Here is a 25,911-nt window from a genome sequence, read left to right on the forward strand (position 1 = left end):
TATCCGCTTCCCAGCCAGTTACCTTGGCCGTTGCGCTATCGACGTGCTAGGCAAAATAGTGTTTACCATGTAAGTGCATATGCGGCAACTGATTTCTGGAAAAGTATGCATTTGCGGACCTCCTACCTGATGATGAAAAATGCGCTATTTACAATTGTCTATCGATACCGCCAATTTTGAGTCGATAGCTCATCATAACCTTCAGAGTTGATTTTCACAAAAATGGGAGGGTGTTGAGCCAAAATGTCTTAGAGTCCTTCGTTTTAGGTGGTACACCACGACCTGCCAAATTTGAGTCAAATCAGTTGGCCTTGTCTGAGGCCTTCCCCTTGTGAGCCTGCTTTAACTGTGACCCTCACCCAAATTATTTCACATTTATGATCTCCGTCAATTTCCTTCGATACTATTGCACTTCTTATCATTATAACACACCTCCCCCTTCACTGTCCAGCTTGTCTCCGCGTTATACATTCCAATCTGAGTTTAGAATTTCATTACTGTTTACAACCCGCTTCAGCCAACTTTCTGTTCCTAGTACTATGTGGGCATTATGACCATTTATTAATGAAAGCAGTTCTGGGACCTTTCTATAGACACTCCTGCAGTTTACTATTAGCACATTAATATTGTTATTCCCTGTTGCATTTTGCCTACTCCTACCTTGCCGTGTCTCAGGAGGCATCTTGTCGGGCCTAGAGAGGGAATTCTCTAACCTAAAAAACCCCACATGTGCACTCCACACTTACTCCACTAACCTTGTAGCTATTTCCTGCATGCCTGACCTATTCGGGGGGACTCTACATTTCTCCACCTGATAGCGGAAGTCGAGAAATTTACATCCCAGATCTCCAAATTTACATCCCAGATCTCCGCAGTATCGTCTGAGCCTCTGGTTTAAGCCTTCCACTCGGCTCCAAACCAGAGGACAGCAATCAGTTCTGGAAACGATACTACAAATAGTTAGCTCAGAATCCACCCCGCGAGCGAGGCTTTCCGCCTTCAATTCTGCCAACCGCCTGTACGAACCGAGGATGACCTCTGAACCCAGACGGCAGGAGTCATTGGTGGAGGGTGGAGTGAGGGAACTGCAGGGGATGGAGAGAAGAGAAGGGGACGGGACTGGGGTAAGGAAGAAGGATAAGGGGGGAAGGGCATACAGAAGCAAAAGTAGAAGTCATAGACACAGGATGCAGTCGGTCAAATTTCTGATAAGCCTCAGTGTAAGATAAACGATCCAGGGACTTATACTCTTGTATCTTCTTTTTTTTCTTACAAGCTGGGCAATCTGGAGAGCATGGAGAGTGTGGTCATGATAAATTACACACACTGGTAGTGGAACACAAGGGCTGTCCTCATGATGTGAGTGTCCACAGTCACCACATACAGGGTCTGCCATACAATGGAAAGAAATGCCCAAAGCCCAAGCACAAAAAGAACCTCATGGGTGGTGGGACATACAGCTTCTATGTCATACTGGTAACACATAACCTTGACCTGCTCTGCGAGGGTATCTCCTTCAAAAACGCAGAATTAAGGTACCAGTATTGGTATGATTGTCGTAATGGCCTTTCTGCACACACCAAACAAAGTGGAAGTCCCAGTGTTCCAGACTGGCCCAGTGTTCCTCATCGGTATGAAGGATAACACCCCTACGGAAAATCATACCCTGGACCATAGTCAGAGACTGGTGAGGTGTAATGGACACAAGGACATCATCAAGATGATCACAAGCGTGAAGAGCTGCAGACTGGGTGGCAAAAGAGTTCTGGTCAACAGGGAACTCAATCGCATATTACTGAGACACTCCAGTTCGCCAAACCTGTCTTCAATATTTTCTACAAAAAATAATGGCTTTGTGGTGGTAAATGTGTTCCTGCCATCCTACTACAGGCCAGGTAACAAGCAAAGCTGCAAGCTAGCAAGCCTGGCCCTCCTCCCAGGGTGTAGCCTTGGAAGTGGAGGACATAGGATCATAAGGAGCAGCAGTCAATGATCTGTTATCAATCAAACAGATGGCCGTATGAGAATGATCAGATTTTTGGAGCTTGATATGCTTCATGCAAAACGCATCTGCCTTGATACCACCTACACTGATCAGAAGCTATCCCCATGGGCGCCACCCAGTCACAGCAAGGGCCATCTGGCATGGTGGCCACTACTGGGAGTTCTGATACTCCGAAATGACAAGCAACCATTCCTAGGCATCCACGGGAGGCAACAGTCCAGGTATCAGAAGTGTGCTGTCACGGGGATCATCAGATGAGTACGTAACAGTCCCACTACACAGAATGGCTACACATGCTGGTGACTTGCAGGGCAGAGGGGGCTACAGCAGAGAAGGAAGAGAGGAAAGAAGGTGGGGAGAGGTACCTACAGCATAGACGCTAGGAGGGAGTTCTTCCCCAGATGGCTCATCGAAGAAAGAGAAAAATTTAGAAGTGGGGGAGGGGGGATGTCAAACACCAAATGGGGACCAAAAATGAATAAAAAAGGAAGGATGAAAGAGAAAATGCAAGGGGTCCAAAACTGCAAGGAATACATAAAACCAGGTGGGTAGCCAGGTTGACATAAGTAAGAACACAGATAGGAGGAGGAGGGGGCACAGGGCAGGATTGAGGGCAGGGAGGCAGAGACACAGGGAAGGAAAAGCATGCAGGGAAGGAAGAATGGGCTGCAGTAGCTTGGGGCCCATGTGTGCCACGCACAAACTTCCGAAGAAAACTGTGAGTCTCCTGGTGTGGAAGGGGGGGGGGGGGGGGGTTTAGTATATGAGAAACTGGCAAGGGAGATCTGTTTGTAGACTGGTTTGGAGTGCGGTACCTGTCCATAATGGGAAAGGATTTGCTGGTCACAACAGATGTGCTGCCCTCATGAGATCAGTCTGTATGGGAAAGACTTTTTAGTGTGGAATGGATGATAACTATTAAAACTAAATCCATCACAGACAAAAATTCTGTCTAATAATTTTTTATGTCGTCAGGTGGATTGTCTTTTTGATATAGCGTTAAAATTTAACTAATTTCAGCTACAGAAAAGTACAAGTAAGTTACATATAAATGGAATACAAACATAGAAAAGTGTAAATAAATTAAGAGCAAACACACATTTCTTTGATTTATCAGGAAAATGAAATAATGGCTATAACATTATTCAAAGCATATACTAACAAATATAATGCTTCACATATGATTAACCTTGAGGAATATTTTATATTCAAGTAAGTTCAAATTATTTTGATATTCAACATTGATATAATAGAATAAATGAACATACCGGATGCAACATATGATTGTTTGATTCTTTTGACGGATCTGTATCACTTCTCACCAACTGATAAATAATGTTTCTGTTTATTTTCAAGTTATGTAAATCTCTTGAGTGGCGTTGCAGCTGATAATATATTGCGTCTGCTGCTGCACTGGAAATAAATATACTTTCTTCCTTGAAAGCCTGAAAGGTGAGAGAAAATTGTATGACAATGTAACAAGGTCCTAAGAGTCTGCAAGATCAATATAACATATACTTGCACAGGATATCTTCCTGCTTTATATGTCCTGCAGAGACATACACTCTTAAGAGCTTCCCTTCTTATATGCCAACATAGACTCTTTATGCTCTTATAACAAATCACTGAGATAACCATTCTCTTAAGAACCTGCCTCCCTCAGAAACACCAACAATATTCTTGATTCTCTCCACCAAATTTCACACGGATCCTATAAATAATTGCTGGTGCTACAGTTCATCTCCTTAAAGACAATAATAAAGTGTGGTGGAGGGGAGGGGAGGGGAGGAGATGGAAAATCAAAGATGTGAATGATTGTGCATGCCTCTCAATTCATACCTTTGTCCTGGAATACATACCCCCAAGGTAAAACACTGATCTAAATAATTGTCTGTCACATAGCTAGGTGTCTGCTCTTTTCAACTGGTAACTCTTCATTGGTTCATTACAGTAATTCTTGTCTATAATGTAGCAAACATATTGACCTGCTTCTATAGCACAATGTGTGAGGACATATGTAGACTGGACCATCAACCTACAAGGATTACGTAGGAATTGCATATTCAAATGTCTGTGAAGGTAGAACTATATGGAGTCTCTAATCAGGGATGTTACAGTGCATCTTACCTCTGACTTAAAAGTGAGAATCACATACTGCAGGAATTAGATCCTTCTCTGAGAAAAATAAAGTGAATAACTCAAGTCTATGAAACTGCCAGTGCAGCCTAGATTTGGTTTATGATGGAAAATAGTCCCGCACTACCTCTGGCAGGGAACCCATCTGATCCATGGAGCAACCAAGCCATGGCCTAGGTCCAAACATTGCTTCCTGATCACCACCCATGCAGTGCGTGTCCCCACTGATGCACAACACACCACAGATGCCGCAAAAAGGGACACTAGCAAGAGGTATGGTGTGGCAGTTCCAATGCAAACATGTCCCAACCTGTGGAATTGAACCAACTGCACAGTTGTCAGAATGGAAACCAGCATAAAAATGTACTTTGATGCACTTATGGCCCATGTTTTTTCGCAGCACTGCTTTTGTGTCCTTGCTAAGCCAATCTACTTATTTATGTTTGGGGTCACCAGCCTTGCAGGCAACCAAGAAACAACCTATGAATGTCATCATGTGGCCTTGCTAGGAAAGTAGGTTTTACTAACTTACAACCAAGTTTTGTGTGTGTGTGTGTGTGTTTTTTGTTTTTTTGTTTTTGGAACTGACTAGCACAGAACGGCGAGATTATCAGGGCCCTTACAAATATTAAAAGAAACTAATATGAATAAAATGGCTATGTGGCTAAGAATTTATCAAGCAATAAGGAGTAAATCTACAAAGTGACACTCACTCATTCACTCCAAAATCACTCGTGTTGACCCATACAATCATGCTATCACACAGGCCTTAAGACAATGGAGAAAGGGTGAAAGGTGCTATATCAAGGATTAAAACATAAGTAAAATGACAGAGAATGTAAAATAATGACACAGGGAAATGTAACTGGCTGACCACTTACAAAAAGTATGGCTTAGCCAGACATCCTGTTACCACATTAAGAACAGCTGCCTAAAATTTTAGGAAACAAGTTGGACAAATCACAAAATCTTAAAATAGAGAACCGATATGTTGACAAATCTGCTGCTGCCCTCTTGCCTGAAAATAAAATGCAGTCTAATAATATGTGATGCACAGTGATCTGTACACCAGAAGCACCATACATTGAAGGATCCTCTTGCCGGAGCAAGCAGAAGCCATGGATCTTAGGGCTGTGGCCTGTACAAAGACAAATAACGAGTACCTCATGAGCCAAAGTGGTTGGATTGAGGTACCTCATGGCCATGTTAATGGTCTTTACTAGACACAGCTTATTGTCCGTTTCTTCAAGCCACTCATCCTCCCATCAATGCATGGCTCTGTATCTCAACAGCGAGATAATAGCATGCGGAGGGATGGCACACCAAACTAATTAAGGACTGCGACATGTCTCCTTGGCTGCTACATCCATCCTTTTTTCTCCCCCGATACCCATGTGCCCCAGCACCCAGCAAAAAGACACTTCTTTCCCCAGACTTTGTAGTTGGAGGAGGGCAACCAGGATGTTCTGAACTATTTTATCTGCTGCGCAAAAGGGTTGTAGAGAGCAAAGAGCAGTTAGTGAATCGGAACATACAAGGAATTTAGCACCTGAAACATATCTCATTTGCTCGAGTGCCTGCAAGATCACATTTAATTTGGCATCAAATACAGTCAACTTTGTCAAGGATTATACTTCTGTTTGTTGCCATTAAATTGTTTCTTAATTAATAGCATATAGTGAACAGTGGATGAAGAGCAGTATGTACAACAGGATAAGAAGCAACTATAAACTCCTTTATCAATAGCGATAATGGAATCAAATAATGAAATCATGCCATGAGATTCTAATAATGCCGTGGGTTCAGAAATTATTCCCTCCTGAATGACAATTCCTACACTTGATCTAATGCTAAATATTCTTCGCACAAGTGACCGAACACACACTGCGGCACCATTTTAATGAAAGCCCTTAGTGATTTCCTTCTAAGGATTTTGCTGAACAGCTGTGGCTGATACGGAATGACAACCACTACTGCTGTGCAGTGCACCCAAAACTGAGCAACTGACTCTCTCATTGCCGTGACCAGAAAGGTTTAACCATGAATTGCTGCAGCTCATAGAAGCTATACAATACCTGTTCATTTATCAATGAAGAGGCAGCATCAATGATCTCATGGTAGGCAAAAGGTTCGTCCTGAAGAAAAGCTGGGGAAGATGATGTATTCTGCTATTCCATTTACTTGCCAAACACCCCCCCCCCCCCCCCCCCCACTGCCCTCTCTGCTTAGAAAATATCATAAAAAGAAAAGGCAAGCAAAACAAGCAGCAGGTGGTGTCACTTCCCCAATTCCAATTCCACCCCATGAGTCAACTACTAACATGAATACTTTAAATCAAGTGGTACTATCCAATTTCACGAAGGAAAGTTAATATGTGAGCTATTTCTGTTGCATTGTCAGCTACAGTCTGAAATGATGCCCTTTATTGTTCAGTGTTTGGTGGCTCAGATATTGGTCACTCACTCTTTTCCTCATTCTTGTAAGACAATGAAGTTAAGACGTACCTGTAAGTCAGGTTGCTCAATTTGGGGGAAGGAACCAAACAGTGAGGTCATCAGGTTAGGGAAGGAAGTTGGCCGTGCCCTGTCAAACGAACCATCCCAGCATTTGCCTGAAGCAACTTCGGGAAATCATGGAAAACCTAAATCAGGATGAACACAAGCAGTTTTGAACCATCGTCGTCCCAAATGCGCTACCTCACTTGTACGTAAGTCAGATTCTGTTATTTGTATTGGTAGATCCACTGGAGAGGCTTCATTAGACAATGTATCAACACAATCACTGTCCAGAATATCTTATGGTTTAGTGTCCAGAAGAATGCAACAGAGGATCCTGTGCTGTTGGTGTATATAAGAGATAAATGGCAGAGACCAAAAGCTGAGACAGTGAATAAATTTTAAATCACCTTCCAACTAATGAGTGAGCCATTGAACAAGAGAATATTTCTAGCAGGTTTAGGTTGTATTTGTGCGAGAATTCTACATTTTGACACAAATTCTGCTGTGTAGATTCTGCATGCAGTGGGAAGGGAGTATTGTTTATAAATATTGTTGTCAATAAATAGGAATGTGAATTTTAAAATTTTTCCAGTGAACTGAATGTTCAAACAAATTTCGGACTTGCAGTCAGTCATCATTCAATACATCCCATGATATTTCTACTGGGTACCTGGCAGTCATCCTAAGGTGAGTCATCGAAGATTGATGAAGACGTTCTCCCATTCCACAATATATAGAGCACTGTGGGTACTCTGTACAGGCATCGAAATCAAGTTGACAGACGGACCACACTATCTGGCAACAGCAGCTTCACTGTTGGAACAGCAAAACTCAGCTGTCCTCTGCATTACCACTTACTGTAGCTGTCAGTGCACTCTGTATTTCTTGAACAGAGCAAATATTAGAGATGGTAGCTGATATCGCACTTCATCAGATTTTCTACCATACACATTTCCATGGTTTCTTTAATAATCAAGCCCCAAAACATGTTGCTGTGGGCAGAATCATTGTTTTATCATAGTCCGTTGAATGTCCAGTGGAAATACAATGTTCAGCAACAGCAGGCTTGCTTGGTTGCAAAAGGTGAGTGCAGCAATGATGTTCAGTGCAACATTCTTTCAAGGTGGATGTCATCTGACCTACTTAAACGATACCACACTGGCAAGGTATTTTGTAAATTCTGGCCTTTTGCAGTAACATATCTCCTTCACAGTCCCCAGAAGGTGAGCAATCTTAGATGGTGGGCAGAAAACCACTTTCATCAAGAGGTTAAGACCACATGGTTTTGTACCACCAAGACAGTAAGGCCTTCCAAAAATTCATAAGGAAAATCTCCAATAGGGTGCAACATTGGAGCTCCCACATATGATTCAGCAAAACATCTAACTTCTTTGCTGAGATCAGGGGCAAATGCTCATATCACAAGTGCAACTCAGCTGACCTTATCAATAGGCTGGGGGATCTCTGGCTAAGCAATTCATACCGTTTAGTTAGTTTTGGTTTGGTATCATTTTTTATACAAAGGTTCCTCTTGCAGATCGTTTGGCACTGATTGGTAGTAAGTTTTAGGTGGGCATTACTGCTTTGTTTCAGCCTGCTCTTTCCTCGACCATTATGATTTTGAACAGACTGAATGTGTTGCTGTGGGTAGCCCTGTGTCTGCCTAGTTGGCTAATCTTTTTATGGAGTATTTCACTGAAAGGCTGCTTCAATCAGCTGTCTAATGAAACCAACTGTATTTTGGAGGTACAGGGATTATACTGTCATAGTGTGGCCTCATGGAGGAGACAAATTAATGAAGTTTCTACATCACATCAATCCATAACAATATTCATTTCACTATGGAAAGAAAGGAAGAGTGTTGTCTACCTTTCTTGGATGTCTTGGTCATATGGAAGAATTATGGCTGTCTGGGGCATTCAGTTTATCATAATCACACTTATTCTGATTTATATTTACAAGCTATGAGTGTGCTTAAAACATTTTCAAACCAAATTCACACAGTTAAGATCTAGGTAGTTTGCCTATAGAGTTCACCCACCTACAGACAGTGTTCAGGGATAAAGGATGCTCCACCTGGCAGATTCACAGGGTACTATAAGTTAAAAATAAAGAACTGGGGAGCAGTTTAAGTGGAGAATACACCAGCAAAATCTTTAGCTTTTCTTCCCTTTATGGGCAACATTTTGTTTAAGACTGCAAGAATCGTCTGTAAATTTTGGTGATGGTAGTTTTCTGCCCACCATCTAAGACTGCAGATCTTCCGGAGTCGGTGAAGAATGATTTATTAGAATTTACAAAATATCTTGCCAATGTGGTATGGCTTACATATGTCAGACCACTGCACTGAACATCAATGCTGCACTTGCCTTTGGCAATCAAGCAAGTCCGCTATTTCTGAACATCATATTTCCACCAGACATTCAATGGAGTATGAAATATAATGATTCTCACCGCAGTAACATATTTTTGGGTCTCCAAAATTAAGGAATCCATGGATCACATGGTGTAAAATCTGATTAAGTGTAATAACTACCAGGTGACAGTGCATGGAACCATATCATCTCCACAATTTGCTCTAATCAAAGACAACAGAGTGTGCCGATTGCTGGAATGACCAGTAATAAAGGACAGCTGAGTTCCACGGTTCCATCATGGAAGGCACTTCCATCGGGTAGTGTGGTTTGTCTGCCAACTTGATTCTGAAGTATGTGTGGTATACTCAGAGCATGCTATATGTTGTGGCACGGAAGATGCCTTCATCAGTCTTTGATGGCTTACCTGAGGATGACTGGCATGTGACTAGACGAAATATTGTGGTATTTATTCAATGATAACAAGCTGCAAGGCCAAAATTTGTGTGAACAATACATGCATATCCGGCTTTCTTTCCAACCTTGGAGCCATCATCATATATCGGACTACAAGTTGCATAAATGTGAACGACACAATAGAACCTACAGTAATGAATATTAAGGTCTGTGTGAACCTTGACTCCACACCACAAATCCATTCACATTACAGGGTGAGGAATACATTATACAGGGATTGCCATCTGTGGGTTAGGTGGCCAAATTATAGCAGGAGAAAAAAAGGGTTTCCAGTGCACATCTTTTAGCCTAATTGCTACTGTTTTCCCAGTTTTTAAAGCTATTCATAATAAGATTTATGTTGGGGATCTGGAAAAGCATCATGTAACAGGGATGTTCTGGCCTACAGTAAATCTTAACCTTGTAGTTCATTAAGAGTTGTTGGTGACGCATCTTTAAAGGTGGAGTATCTGCCTCAACAAGAAGGCTGTTGACAGGGCTCGTGAGGAAAGCCTCAGTTACAAGGTGGACAACACTGTGCTGCACAGGGGCTAGTTGGCCAAAAACGGAAGGTGCTGCTGACCTGCAAGCAACATATCCATAGTCTAATCAGGTTAAAATTAATAACTGGTCAAATTTTACTAGAGTTTTTCAATCTACTCTCCAAGAAGTGTTTCTGAGGAGGTGTACGGAGTTTAGTATGTTCATGCTGGTTGCCTTGACCTACTTTATATGCAGTAACCATTTAAGTATGTGGTCAAACACCAGTCCTAAAAACAGAAAGTCCAAAAAAACAGTCACCACATATACATATAATTAAGGCAATATGGCCAACGATCTATTCAGTGCAGATGCACATCAGGCTCGAACTTTTACTGGAGTTGGTGACATACTGTAAGTAATGAGGATCATGGGCAAGTGGCACTACATTAATAGTGTATGGATAAGCTGAGAATTTGGATCTGACAGGAGGTGTGCTAGGGTAGTCCATGCAATTGCAATGACCACTATGTCCAGATGGCTTGGTGGTCAGGGCAGCTGCCTAGTGAGTAGGAATTAAGAAAACAGTAAAGTTCGCCTACTCAATAGCTGCCTCTTTTTATGCTGCATTCAGCTGTGGTAACAAATCTTATATGCAAATTACCAGTTTCAAATTATGTCTTTCATACAGGCTGAATTAACATTTAATTAAACAGAATCGAGTAATAATATAGAAATATATTAGATGGTTAAGTAGAAATATATTAGATGGTTAAGTAGGGAGAGGTATTGGCATGCTGGATCCAGCTGCTCTGTAACTGTGGATAATATGATGGTCCGATACATTTATATAATTAAAAATATATAAAATACATAATAACTCAATAAATAAAATGTGTGGCTTTCAGTGCTGGTAAATAGAGCCCTAAGCTACCATTCAACACACTGTTTACCAAGACCGAATGAAACAGTCAGTAGTTATTAATTTTTAATACTTTTCCATAAGATTATTAATTTATTGTGACTACGTAACTTCTGTAGTTTTTGTGACATTCATAATATTAATGTCTCAATACAGTCACCTCATTGCTGTGAATATGCTGATGTGATTAGTTTTATGCGATGATGAAACTGTGAATAACTATCAAATTTGGAAGTAGTCACATTCTGTCATGATGTGGATGTGCTGCTATATTTGAAAATATTTACATTCAGGCCATGATGCCCAGTTGACTAACTGTTGTCCCTGAACTACTGTGGCCTGAGGAAAACCACCGATTACCTATAGCTGGGCACTCACTTCCCTGAAACTGAATGCCTTACTGCGACAGCCCAGCTGCCCTCCATCAACTTGGCCTCATTAGCAGAGCCAACCTTACAATACTATGACTCAATAACTTTTAGTTGGCTGATAGCTCAGCAGCATACGTGTTATATTACAACTTCCATGCCCCAGATGGACATAAGCAAGCTGTGAAATTCTCTTGTAAAGGAACAAGCTAAAACTGAGATAATGGAGAAGGTGAGAGTGATGACAATGCAAGAAGTTTTGCTGTATGTATGCAAAGATGTGACACTGATAAGAGCTATTTTTCATCAGTTCTTATTCCATCAATCAGCTGAAATGACAACTACTAATGACATATTATACAGAGAAAAGAAGCACGCTACTCTTTATAATCATTGTCATCCTCCTCCTCCCACCCTCCCCTCCCCCTCCCTCTGCTACCCTCCCACAAAACAAAATATAGTATTTAAGGAATTACCTCTAACTTACATCATATTTATGCCAAACATTTACTGAATAAAACAATATTTTGTAAAAACAATATCTTCTTCTTTTTTAATGATTCACTACAGCAGAATACCCATTGCTGATATTAGACGTGCCACAGAAGCAGAAACCTCTTGAGATCATGATAAACTGCATTTCAGTTTCAAGTATATGAAAGCTTGTAACTAATATATACTTACATGACCTGAAAAGTTTGAATTCAAATTCTGGGCACTCCTTCAGTACAAGTGTTTTAAATCCCAATTTAAGAAAAATACCCTTTGAAGGAAAAATATATGGGCCCCAAAAGAAGTTTTAAGAAGGGGTTTAACTGTATTTGTGTGCCATAGGCGTTTTCCAGCTTGTACTACATATGATGCAATTTTTTTCGTATTTCCTAAATTTCATGTTGCTTTCCATTCCCATTTAATTTTATCACATTATTTCATGTTAAATTATTTTTCATTTTGTCTTGCCTTCTCAGTTATTTAAATTTACATTTTAATCTTCCATAAAGACAGTTTTGCCCATACACATATGTATAATTTTTATGTTTGACTTACTTGCATAATGTTGACCATTTCTTTCGCTTCTATTTTTATACGTTTAGAGGTCATAGCACCCAACAAGAAATAGCCTCCAACATCTGTACTGCTGTTATTGCTGATGCTTGAGAAAGTCTTTATTAGGCTTATTACTGTTGGCAGGTCCTTAGTGACCAAATATGCAACAGCCAACGGAGTAGTGAGTGAAGTGGCATCAATCTGAAATTTGTACGTTCCACCTGCAGTGGGACACAATATCAAGATATGAACATCTTGGTATGGGCTGCAGTTAGAAGAATAAACACTACCAAAATTTTAATGCAAATGTTATTTTAGAGTAAAATGTATCAAAGTTTTTAATGACATTCGTGAGATGGACATAGGAAAGGGCAGACAGAAAGGGAGAGAGGGAGTGGGGGGTTGGGGGTGTAATGTTTGCTGACAGAATGAATGAGGAAGAAAGATAAAATACATATACGTCTTAAAATTATCAAGAAAATAATTTGGTACCTAACACATATGAATTCACTATATTACTGCAATGTCACCTTTTCTGCATATGGTACAGTACAGCAAACATTATGCTATGTACAACTATCTCCTGTTTGCTGTTTGTACCTTATATGTGTAATTAATATTATGAGAAGGAAAGTTGCTACTCACCATATAGCGGAGACACTGAGTCGCAGTTAGGAACAACAAAAAGACTCTCCCAATTAAAGCTTCTGGCCACTGGCCTTCATCAACAATACATACACATTTGCAAACAAGAACACATTCACACAACCGCAACTCACACACATGACTGCAGTCTCTGGCAACTGGTTTGCGTGAGTGTGTGTGTTGGTGTGTGTGTGTGTGTGTGTGTGTGTGTGTGTGTGTGTGTGTGTGTGTGTGTGTGAGAAAAAGAGAGAGAGAGAGAGAGAGATTCTATTGTTGACAAAGGCAAATGGCCAAAAGTTTTAATTGTGAGAGTCTTTTGTTGTGCCTATCTGCAACTCAGCTTCTCCACTATATGGTGAGTAGCAACTTTCCTTCTCATAATATTGTTTCATTCCATCCTGGATTTTCCATCATATATGTATTCAATTTATGAAGCATGTGTCACATGAATTTTACAGTAAAACCATCAAGAAGAAGGAAGAAATTTGTGACAAAGTAGGTGGATTGTTCTTGTAGGTGGATTTTTTCAATCTGTTATGTTTTTCTATTCTCAATTTTTTAAATTTTTATCTTATTTCCAATACATTTACTGGGTTACATGTAACACTTACCTGGGAAAGTCAAGTTACTATTTAGAGTGAATTCCACTTAAATTTATTATTCAGCTTCCCATTTCAAGTGTTTTGATTTCACTGGTACCATTAATTTTCATGAGGGCACTGTTAATGTTATCACTACAGTTTGCCACATGCAAAATCCTATGAGCTAATACCTATATATGAGAATAGTGACCTACACCATTTGAAATTTATGCATTCCAACTTTACTGGAAAGTATTTTAAATTACTAGAAACCAATCATCATCTATAATAAGCTGAGGTGACAAAAGTCATGTGATATCTTCCAGTACTGTGTTGGACCTCCTTTTGCCTAGCATAGTGCAGCAACTTAATGTGGTGTGGACTCAACAAGTCACTGGAAGTCCCCTATAGAAGTACTGAGCCATGCTGCCCCTACAGCCATCCATAATTATGAAAGTGTGCAGGATTTTGTGCACGAATTGCCCTCTCGATAATGTCTATACGTGTTTGACGGGATTCATGTCAGGCGATCTGGATGTCCAAATCATTTGCTTGAATTCTCCAGAAGTTTCTTCAAACCAATTGTGAACAACTGTGGCCTGCTGATGAGGCATGTTGACAGCCATAAAATTTAAACAGTTGTTTAGGAACAGGAAGTCTATGAATGGCTGGCTGCAAATGGTCTCTAAGTGGCCGACCGAAATCATCTTCAGACAATGAAAACTACCCATTCCATTTAAGCATAGCCCACACCTTTAAGGAGCCACTACCAGCCTGCATAGTGCTTTATTGACAACTTGGGTCCATAGCTTTTTGTGGTCTGCACCACACTCAAACCCTACCATCAGCTCTTACCAACTGAAATTGGGACTCAAATGACAAGGTCACAGTTTTCCAGTTGTCGAGAATCCAACCGATATGGTCACAAGCCCAGAAGAGGCGCTGCACGTGATGTCATGCTGTTAGCAAAGGCACTCGCATTGGTCACCTGTTCCCATAGCCCATTAATGCTACATTTTACCACTCTGTCCTACTGGATATGTTTGCCATACTCACCACATTGATTTTGGAGGTTATTTCATGCAGTGTTGCTTGTCTGTTAGCACCCACAGCCTTCTGGAGACACTACTGCTCTCGATTATTAAGTGGAAGGTGTTGGCCACTGCATTGCCCATGGTGAGAGTTAATGCCTGAAATTTGCTATTCTTGGCACTCTCTTCACACTGTGGATCTCAGAATACTGAATTCCCAAACTACTTCCAATATCAAATGTTTCAGGCATCTATGAATCACCTGAGTACAAATGATGGCTCCCCCAATGCATTGCCCTTTTATATCTTGTGTACGCGATGGTACCACAATCTGCATAAGTGCGTATTGCTATCCCACGACTTTTGTCACCTCAGTGTAAGTTCATAAACAGTTCCATTTTCTGTTGTGGATTTCATCAAAATACTCTTAAAGTCTACATTTCAACTACTTACTTTTGTTACCTTAATTTTTCTGTGCCATTTGACATAGTGTTAATTAATTAACTAATTAATTAATATTTTCATAAAAATTATCATTATTTGCAATATGATGCACATTCAGGAAAAAAATAAGAATCACATGGCAGAAGGAAGTTAGTGTCCATCTACTTTTATAAATTTGTAACATTTTCTGTAATATCCCATTAGTTCTTGTAATAAATCAAAATAGTAATTTACAACCTAGCCATTTTTCAAAGTATAATGAAGTTTCCAAAATAACAATTTGTATCTATGCCAGTCTTTATAGGGTGAGACTGCCCATGAAATATCTGTCCGTGGTTAGGGAGCCAACAAGTAACACCATGTTGGACGTTCTCCTGTTATTCGACTCAGATTTATTTTATGTACATTCTGCATGTGAGAATACATGCTCTGGAAACTGCGAAGCACATTAACTTTAAATACTTCTGAGTGAATTCAATATGTAAAAATAATGAATATTCTTCTGAACTATGTTGTGATTGTCAAGAGTGTATAAAGCTGTTGTTGGACTCAGTTATTTGTGTGATGGACTCACCTAAATCAGCTACCGAAGTATAATGCATTTAACTATTTGCTAAAGGACTGTACTAAACAAGAACTTTTCTTATTTTTTTTGATAAATATGAACTATCTATTTTGTGTCTCTACTCAATTATTAACTTCATCACTTTAATTATGTGTGCTGTCCTGGATAATTGGACCAATAATTTGTATGTATAAACTGGCCACCATAATCAACACTTTGCCATCCGTATGTCTCATACTATTCACTTGGCGCTGGCAGCACTAAGTCAGATTACTTGCCATGTTGCCAGCCATTTGTGACATTATCGGGAGATTATAAATTGTTAAGTTTTATTAATCTCATCATTAGTTCTCATCAGTTCTCAACCCTGTTCCACTACTTTCATGAAATTTTGAAGATATACATACGTAAATAAATACAAAATTTGTTTGTTCCATATATTTGTTTATTTGCATTGTCTTTGGTACTTAGTATTTCTCTTTCATATGATACACAGCAAAACAGTCTCCAAGATGTAACACAACTCCACAAGACTTGCACATTAAGTTTGGTGTTCTTTTTTTGTTTCTGGAACATACATAGCAGTTTCTTTGTTTTCGTTTATTTGTTTCAGAAATAATATTAGTTGGTGTTGACTCATGTGACCGAAATGTCTGTCAATTCGATCATGACGTGACGTTTGCGATGTAGTGGCAACCTCCAAGTTTTGCTCAGCAGCAGGTACATGGTCTTTTATCCACAAGTCAGACAAGTTCAATAAAAAAAATCATGAAATTGGAGACTCTTAAATACTGTATTGAAATATTGACTTGTACAGAATGCATTAAATAATGTGCAATTAAAGAGGTAAATGCAAACCTTGTTTGACCATTTTATAGTTAGGGTAATAACTCAAATATTGGTCTGCCTGATCCGCTCCTTTCATATATTTGTTGTAGTCTACTACACTTTCAGGTTTTTTATTGTGTAATTGTTTTTTCTTCATTTTCTTTGAGTGTCAGTCAAAGTGGCATTACGTATTGTAGAGATCATGCATATCGTTTTAGTTTTTGAAGCTCTCCATAACCGTACGAGTACTTCACCTTTCCATCTATGACAGTTTCAAACCCATTGACTTTTGTGTGCTTTAATTTTTCTGGAAACCCTCTATTTTGCCACATTGTTCCACAAACTCGAATTTTCTTTTTGAGTAACTTCTCTGAAAGTTCTACACTGTTATAATAATTATCCATGTAGAGGTGATGCCACTTTCCATAAGAAGGTGTCAACAGTACCATCACTGTAGTTGCTAAAGGCTGTCCAGGACCAGAATATATCTTGCATAAGAAAATGTATCCCATACTCGAATCACACAGCATCTGAATGAGTATGCCATATTTCCTGATTTCTGACTGATTGTAAACCTTAAAATTTAACCGTGCATGCCACAGTATCATTCCTTTATAAATTGAGATGTTTTGACTTAGATTAAAAGTTTCTTTAAAGTTTTTGGAAAAACAATCAACTACAAATTGCACTTTGAAAAGCTGGCTGGCATTATACAGTTTATAGTTATTGTCAAAAAAATGTAAAACACATAATATTTGTCCGAATTAATTACGGGACATTGTTCTGCGAAATTCAGATTTGTTGATCAATTATCATCGACCCTTGCTTTGTTTACAATTCCTATAAGGCTAGCAAGCCCAAACCATTTTCTAAGTTCAGGTCCCGTAACGTCAACAAATTTGGCATATATATATATTTTCTTTGTCCAGTTTCGTTCTATTCCAATTTTGACTGTAGTACTTGGTTTCGTTGCTAATATATTCAAATAGATCATTCCCAATATATAATTCTACGATATCCTCAACACACTGTGTATCTTTGAGAAATATTTTTGGATCCTTGGACCCTTATCCCATTGCTGGGTGGGCCACCTATGGAATACTCCAGGCCCTTCACAGACTTCTTCTATCCCATCGTTGCATGGGCCACCTGTAGATGCATTTATGTCACATTCCTGTATCATGCATCTGTTGCCCACCCTTCGTGAACACCCTCCCCAACCCCCTCCAGCCTCCTTTCTCACTCACAATGGAAACACCAGATTGGAATGTCAACAATATTAGAAAAAGGAGATTGCCACTCACCGTAAGCCGCTGTGTTGCAGAGAGGTACAATGGAAAGACTGTAAAGACTGTTAAATATTATAGCTTTCAGCCAAAGCCTTCTTCAGCAAGTTGTGACCTTTAATCTACAATACAAATTCTCTAAACACATATGTGCTAGTCTTATTAATTTTTGTGGGAACTGAAACATTTTCAAGATATAGGTGATTCCGCCCTGTATAGGATGTCGTAAACTGGGCCAGAGGTGCGTCAAAAGCCATGGGGAACACAATGCCTCTATGATGGACATCCATGTGTAACACCACTGGTCCTCCAGAATGGGGGTTGTGCAGAGGATTACCTCCCCACTCACACAAAAAAATAGGTATTTGGGCACACAAAAAAATACATTGGTCAGGAGCCTTGGAATAATGACAGCCTCAACTGAAATTGGACACTGTGACAGACAATGGACTTCTCCTCTGGAACCTGGAATTTAAGTGGCCTACATAGGCCTGGATGTGTGCAGAGAATTACCAAGAAATTGCAACTCTCCACCAGATTAGATAAACAGGCATATGTGTGAAAGCAGACAATGTTATTGAACATACTATACCTTTCTAACTCGTTATCACTCATCATAATGAAAAGTACTAATATGTGTGCACAGCCATGGATAACAACTAGTAATATTATAAGTGCGAAAGTAGCTCTGTCTGTCACATTCTCATGACTAAACTGTTTAACTGATTTCAATGAAATTTGGTACAGCTGTGTGCACTGTGTCGTCATTCACTGGGGCGGTTGGGAGAGAAGAAAGCTGGAGGTGGGGTGGACATCACGAGCTACGTCTACTCATAAAGGCAGACATGTGAGGGCAGCTCGTATTATTGTATATACGATAGCTTATTTACTCACCTTCACTCATCATAACAAAACTATTGAAACATGAGTGCAGCTGCAGGTAACACTAGTTTCTAATGAAAAATAAAGCACCAAAGAAAAATGTAACCCATTTGAATTCATTTGTCATTTATGAAGGAAGTTCAAAGATTTTTATAGGAGTAATAAAGGAAGAAACATGTGCCTTTCCCTCTCACACAGTCAAATGCCCTTAAAATAAATAAATAAAACACACACTACAAAGGAATTATCCAAATGGGACAGGAATCGACAGATGTGATGTACATATGCAGACAAACATATGATTGCAATTATTTCACAAAAACTGGATGATTTATTCAAGAGAAAGAGCTTCAGAAATTGAGAAAGTCAGTAATGTGCTAGTCCACCTCTGGCCTTTATGCAAGCAGTTATTTGGCTTGACACTGATTGCTAAGAGTTGTTGGCTGCCCTACTGAGGGATATTGGGTCACATTCTGTTATATTGCTGCATCAGATCGTCAAAATCCTGAGCTGGTAGAGTGGCTCAATTGGGAAGAGGTCCAATGACCTTGACGGCCAATGTAGGGTTTGGCAAGCATGAAGACAAGCTGTAGAAACTCTCGTCGTGTCCAGACGGGCATTATCTTGCTGAAATGTAAGCCCAGTATGGCTTTCCATGAAGGGCAAGAAAACGAGGCGTAGAATATTGATGTGCCACTGTGCTGCAAGTGTGCTGTGTATGACAAACAAAGGGGTCCTGCTATAAAATGAAATGGCAACCCACGCCATCACTCCTGGGTGTCAGGCTATATGGTGGACGAGTCAGGCTGATATCCCACTTTTGTCTGGGGCATCTCCAGACATGTCTTTGCTCATCATCAGGGCTCAATTTGAAGCATGACTCGTCACTGAAGACCATACTACTTCAGTCAATGAGACTGCAAGCTGAAGTCGTGTCCGGAAATCATCCTGACTATCGCACACCATATAGCATGACAACTAGAAGTGATGGTCTGGGGTGCCATTTCTTTTCATAGCAAGACTCCTTCGGTTGCAGTATGTCGACAATATTCTATTCCCAATCTTGTCCTTCACTGCAAGCCACTCTGGACTTACATTTCAGCAAAATAAAGCCTGCCTGAACACAGCGAGAGTTTCTACAGCTTATCTTCATGCTTCCCAAACCCTAACTTGGCCAGCAAGGTCACTGGATCTCTCCACAAGTGAAAATGTTTGGAGCATCATGGCAGTGTCCTCCAACCAGCTCAGGTCTTTGATGAACTAATGCACCAATTGGACAAATGTGGCGTGCTATCCCTCAGCAGCACAGTCAACAACTCTCTCAATCAGTGACAAGCCGAACAACTGCTTGCATATGGGCCAGATGTGGATTAACACATTATGGACTTTCTCAATTTGTGAAGCTCTTTCTCTTGAATAAATCGTCCAATTTTTTTTGAAATTGTAATCATTTGTTTGTCTGTTAATTTACATCACATTTATTAATTTCCATCCCATTTGGATAATTCCTTCATGGTGCGTCATTTTTTATATATCATCACTAAAGTTCAAGAGCCAGTGTATTTAATGGTATTTCAGTACCTAAAAAAGATATCCACATTCAACATTCTTAAACCACATTTAATCATGGATGTAATGTTAAAAAGCATTCCTTAACATAAAAAAAAACCTTGGTGTACTGTATTACATCGTCAGTTTTTTGTGAAACTACTGTACATGCTACACTTCCTCTGCAGCAGCATTCTAAGATGTGCTGCATAATTGTTTTGTATGCTATAATATGTGAACTGACAGCATTTCCTCCACTAACTAACCAGTGAAGCGACATCTGCTACCTCCTTATCTATGACTGAGCCTATGCTGCTTCAATATCTGTTGATGACGCTCCATCTCCAATAACATGCTGTGCACTACCTACTACAAAATCCTCCATCCAGTCACTGATCATGTTTGGTACACAATATGATTGGACTTATTTTAATAGCACAGGTGTGGTACTGAGCCATATGTTTTCCAGAAGTAAAGAAATTGATCCACAGCTTTCAGAGTTTCACATGAGAAATGGGTACCGCATTTACTCAAATGTGAGCCGCCCTTTTTTACCTGTTTTTGAAATCCGAAAAACCACCTGTGGCATAGAATTGAGTACAAAGTAAGCAGAAGTTCTGAAAAATGTTGATAGGTGCCACTACAACTAACTTCTACCATCGAATATACATACCACTAACAGGCGTGCTTTGCAGGCACGAAGATAAATAATGGCATCAGAACCTCTGCATCAGTAAATAAATCAAAAGAAAAGGTAGACGAAAGTAAACATTATGCCATGTATTTTTTCGTGTCTGCTGTTATCTCATTTAAATCTTGTCAGCCTAATAAACTACAAAACTAGAGTGAGGCAACAACAAACACGGAAGAATATACATATTATGTCATATTTATATTCGTATTATTCTTTTGCTGAACAGTGATACAGTCAGAAATGAAGCACGGCAACTGACTAGATTTTTAAATCTAAGATGATTCTAATTTCTGTGCACAATGATGTACTAAAGTGGCGTCTGCAAAGATTTTCAAACGGAGAAATATTTTCGCTAAACTCTTGTTCAGAACATCATCTATCATACGCAGTCTATTATTTGATTCTTGTTGATCATCATCAAAGAAAGCTACAGTGTAAGTAACAACAAATAGCAGTCTTTTGCCATTGTTTAGCTTATGAGAATTCCTCTCTCCCTCTCTCTCTTTTAATTGTAAGCCGCAGTAGTGCACACAAAAGCAAGCTATGCCATGAGTGGCGACAGGTCGTAAACAGTCATTTTCAGAATGTGACAAACAAAGCACGACACAGTACAACAATGCACTTTCAGCTTAGAGTGATGTAAACACCTACAAAAAAGAGAACAGCACTTATCAAATCAAAGCAAAGTAAGCAATTGATTCCAACCAGACAAAGCACGTGAAAAAGGAAGGGTACCCGTATAAATACGGACTGAGCACCTGACACACAGCAATGGCTACTTGGTAAAGCTTAACTGTTAAGCTTATGACTCGAACCAAACTACTGTAGCTGTATCCTCATCCATTAAACCTCAATTTTGTCTCATGTTAAAATGGACCAACTTTGTTTTGATTTGGAGGTGCGGTCTAAAACTTTTCTCTCCCCTTGAATTTCGAGTCTCAAATTTCATGCGCGGCTTAGATTCGCGAATATTTTTTTTTTTTTTTTTTTTTTTTTTTTTTTTTTTTTTTTTTTGATTTTGAGTCTCATTTTTCAGGTGCAGCTTAGATTTGAGTGTGGCTTAGATTCGAGAAAATATGCTAAGTTGACTTTGCACAAACGACGTTTTTGAAATCCATGTTGGATGTTGTGGAAGGGGTCATTCTGTTCAAGATACATTATTGTGCTTGAACTTAGAATATGTTCTAATATTCTAAAACACGTGTAGTCAATGATTATCATTCAACAGTTTTGTAGATCTTTTTTGTGACCATTCTTGTAAATGGGTATGCTATATTCCAACTACTGCATTTTTTTTAATTCTGCACAAAATCTGATAGAAATTCAACTGAGCCCTGGAGCCTTGTTCAGTTTTAGCAGTTTATTAACCCCAATGATCTACTTCTATACAAATACTTCGCAAACCACCATATGGTGGATGGCAGAGGGTATCTTGTACTATTGCTCCTCATTCCCTTTCCTGTTCCACTCACAAAAGGAGAGAGAGGAAAATGATCAGCTATATGCACACCAGTGAGAGCTTTGATTTCACTTATCTTGTCTTCTTGGTCCTTGCACGAAGTGTATGTTGGAAGCAGCAGGACTGTTCTGCAATCTGTTATAAATGTTGCATCTCTAAACTTTCTCAATAGTGTTTTGTGAAATGAATATCTTCTTCCCTCCAGCGATTCCCTTAAAAGTTTACAAAGCACTTCTGTAATACTAACGTGCTGATAAAACCAATCAGTAATGAATCTAGCAGCATGCCTCTGAACTGCTACAATTTCTTCCTTTAATACTACCCAGTGGAGATTCCAAACACAAGCAGTACTCAAGAATGGGTAGCACAAATGTTCTGTACGTGGTATCATTTATACACGAGCTACATTTTCCTATAATTCTTCCAGTACATCACAGTCAGCCATTCGCCTTCTCTACAACCAACCTTACTCTGACCTTTAATTATGGATATCTTTTAAGTTGATTAGTTTTCAGAAAACAAACAGGTTACCAGACAGAGGACTTTCTAATGAATGGTGTCATTACTCTGCAAATACTAATTAGCTCATTCGGATTTCACAATTACGCATTCTATTAACAATTTTGGTTAACAGGTTCTTATCCTTCAATGTTTGCTTCTTCCTGACATGGGCCACACCATCAGTATTTCTAACAAACGAATCAAGTCTTACAGGTTCAATTTTGATTTCTGTAGAAGACAGCACTTCGAACTTGTTGGTTAGGAGGCTAGGTGTACTATCTTGAGTTATTCCTGGTCCCTGCTTCCACTGTAGTGGAAAGTGACAAGCTACTCAACAGTCAAACTGACTGCTTGTAGAGGAGACAGTATTCACACGAGACGATTTTACTTCAAGTACCTTTAGTAGCTACGCCACATGTCTCTCTGTAGCCCACTCAGCACATCCATTTCCAGCAGCTTCTAGCCTCCTGCAAACAGTCAGGTTGATTTCCAGCTACTGACAAACAGCAACTAACTCATTCTATGCTCAGAAAAAGCATTCACTATCTACCTGCATTGACACTGGTGTAATGTTTTCCAGAAAATTACACAAATAATTTTAGCTAAAATTGCTGCTCCTCTTTCAACATAAGGATCTGTTACGGTGGAAGGATTATAAGTTCCTAGTAAGAACTGAGGTGATCCCCACCAAAGAAAGTGATTTTTCTTTTATAACAGCAGAAAAACATGGGATTAAGTTTACTGTTTGAAGTTTTTGAACTTTTATTTGTCGAGGATATGATATTTAACAAACCCACATAACAAACATGAAAATAGCATAAATTTACAACACGTGCAAATAATTTACACGAAGGAACTAAATGGAACATGATATGGAAGTCAAAAAATACATGGAGCACACTATTACGACAAAACAATTGACTTCGTTAGAGATATGTTTACTTTGCAACAATGGTCAGGTCTGATAGTCTAGTGGCAAGGAACGCGCTTGGAAACCAAAAGGTTGTAGAACTGAACCCCATTCAGTTTACGGAATACTATGGTCTGTCTTTAGCCTAGCTTTCACTTCTCAGTGATTGACCAGGAATGACTTACTTCTTTGCAAAATAATATAAATACTTATTCCTGGAAGTTTTTAGATGATGGAAATTAACAATGCCTTAAATTGAAACAAGAAGTTTTACTCACATAACTCCTGAATATGTTGTAGACAACCAAGTCTCAGAAGTACAGCTAGCAGTGGGACCATAATTGCAGAAAGTTTAAGTTCAAGATCTTGTAGTTTACGCACAAGTTGAACTGGATCTGACAGTGAGCAATATGGGAGAACATAATCTTGCAATGTGTCTGAATCTGGGCTCACCTCCAACTCTTTCATCTGAGACAGAATATTAAAAACTCCTGGAAAAAGACCACACGTTTGACAATTATAATATGTTTCAATATTATTGAAAAAGAGGCTGATCACATTGAAATCAGCACATAACTAATTACAGAAATTAAATATTAAAGTTTACATTACAGTGGCATGGAGAAGGTGGAAGGGAAAAGGGGAAGGAGGAGCACAAGGAGGGAAAACGAGTGGGGAAAGCAAGAAGCCTCCACATTTCTTTGATGATTCACATAGGATACACTTTTAAATACCATGAAATACACTGAAGTGTGTTCTGGGTAATTTTCATATGTTTGTCTCAATACATCTTCACAATACTTGCAACAGTAGAATAATTCAGAAATATCCACAGTAACTACAGTTACAGTCATTCAATACAGCATGTTACCATGCACTAGACTGGTAGAGTCATTATGATTCTTAATAAGTTTCTCATAATATTTGTTTATTCATTTATTTTTTAACAACTGTAAAGCATTTTCACTACGGTCCCAGTATAGAAAATGTGCTGGGATTTAACAGATACACTCACGTTGTAGTATGTCATTCAACAACATAAATAATGGTTATTGTTGCCAATAGTAAGGTTATTTGCCAATAGCAGTACCAGGAATAAAAGGTCCGGGTGCCTCATACCTATACCAGTTGGTTCTCAAATTCTTACTCATTTGGTTCACTTATTTACAAAAGGCAGAGATTTGCAGATGGAGAATAACCGGTTAAATCATGCAGTATCTACAACATGTATGAGGGTGTAATGTACTACTAAATTAGTACATTATTATTTTACACACATTGGTATAAAAATAACCATCACAACAGGCACAAGAACATGTAAAATTAAACTATTTATGGAAACGTAAATTTAATGACACTTGGAGTATGTCTAAATACTTAATTGTCTAAATACTTAATTTTGCATGTTCTTGTGCCTAGGAATTGAAATGCAGCAACAAGGCATTATACAACACAGCCAATACTGTGTGCATTTAGCAGAGAGCTTTGAAGCAGAACATTTCTATCAGCCACGGTCAGGTAAGTGATAACTGGAGACAGTCGAAAGCTTATGCAAAATAATAATATTAGAGGATACACAGATGCACATAAATTAAGGTAGAATGGTGAGAGTAAGGAAAGAAAGGGAGAATAACAAAGTAATATAGTTCGAATTTTATCAGAGAAAGATAATGTTGTTGGGATAGTTCACTGAATACCTGTCAGAGGTTTAGCCAAGGAGAGGAGAGGAAAGAGGATAGAGGATAGAGGGTGGTGTGAGGAAGATGAGTGAGAGGGGAAGGACTGGAGTAGAAATGTGTATTGTTTTCACATAAGAGATTGGTAATTTTAATATCTAGAGATAAATTTCACTATATGGGAGGCCCACAAGTTACACATCTGATTGTTTTCTGTGCTTGAAAACATAACACTATGTTAATAAAACAGATACTGAGGAGCTCAGCTACAGCAATCTCTACATAGTAGGGATTGGTCCTAACAAACTAGTGTTTGACAAGCAAATGCCACTTACATTTAGCTGCCAACATACATTATGAACACAGATCCACTGAAGGAGTGGTATCTGGTAAGTCATAGACACTGTCTTGGAAAATAGAGATGGTTGTGGTTCCGTACTCTGCTTGAACTCGGTCCCAAAAAAGACACTCTTAGCACAATGCTTGTCAGTGTACAGATTATCAGTATCAACAATTAACACACATGTTGAGGGGGGGGGAGGGGGAGGCAGCAGGGGTGGGGGGATATTAACTTTGCCACATGGCACGTGCAAAC

General features: G+C 39.3%; 1 protein-coding gene across 2 annotated transcripts in view; it reads right to left on the reverse strand.

Moving 5' to 3' along the window:
- Positions 1–25,911, reverse strand: part of LOC126271854 (leucine-rich PPR motif-containing protein, mitochondrial-like) — a 155,168-nt gene that overhangs the window by 60,869 nt on the left and 68,388 nt on the right. For both annotated transcript variants that reach the window (XM_049974188.1, XM_049974189.1), the window contains 3 exons: positions 23,919–24,131; positions 12,267–12,487; positions 3,274–3,450 (listed from right to left, as the gene is read on the reverse strand). In XM_049974188.1, coding sequence (XP_049830145.1) covers positions 3,274–3,450; positions 12,267–12,487; positions 23,919–24,131 — 611 coding nt within the window. The remainder of the gene's footprint in view (positions 1–3,273; positions 3,451–12,266; positions 12,488–23,918; positions 24,132–25,911) is intronic.

Source organism: Schistocerca gregaria, chromosome 5, assembly GCF_023897955.1.
Source record: "Schistocerca gregaria isolate iqSchGreg1 chromosome 5, iqSchGreg1.2, whole genome shotgun sequence".
In the NCBI taxonomy this organism is placed as follows: domain Eukaryota; kingdom Metazoa; phylum Arthropoda; class Insecta; order Orthoptera; family Acrididae; genus Schistocerca; species Schistocerca gregaria.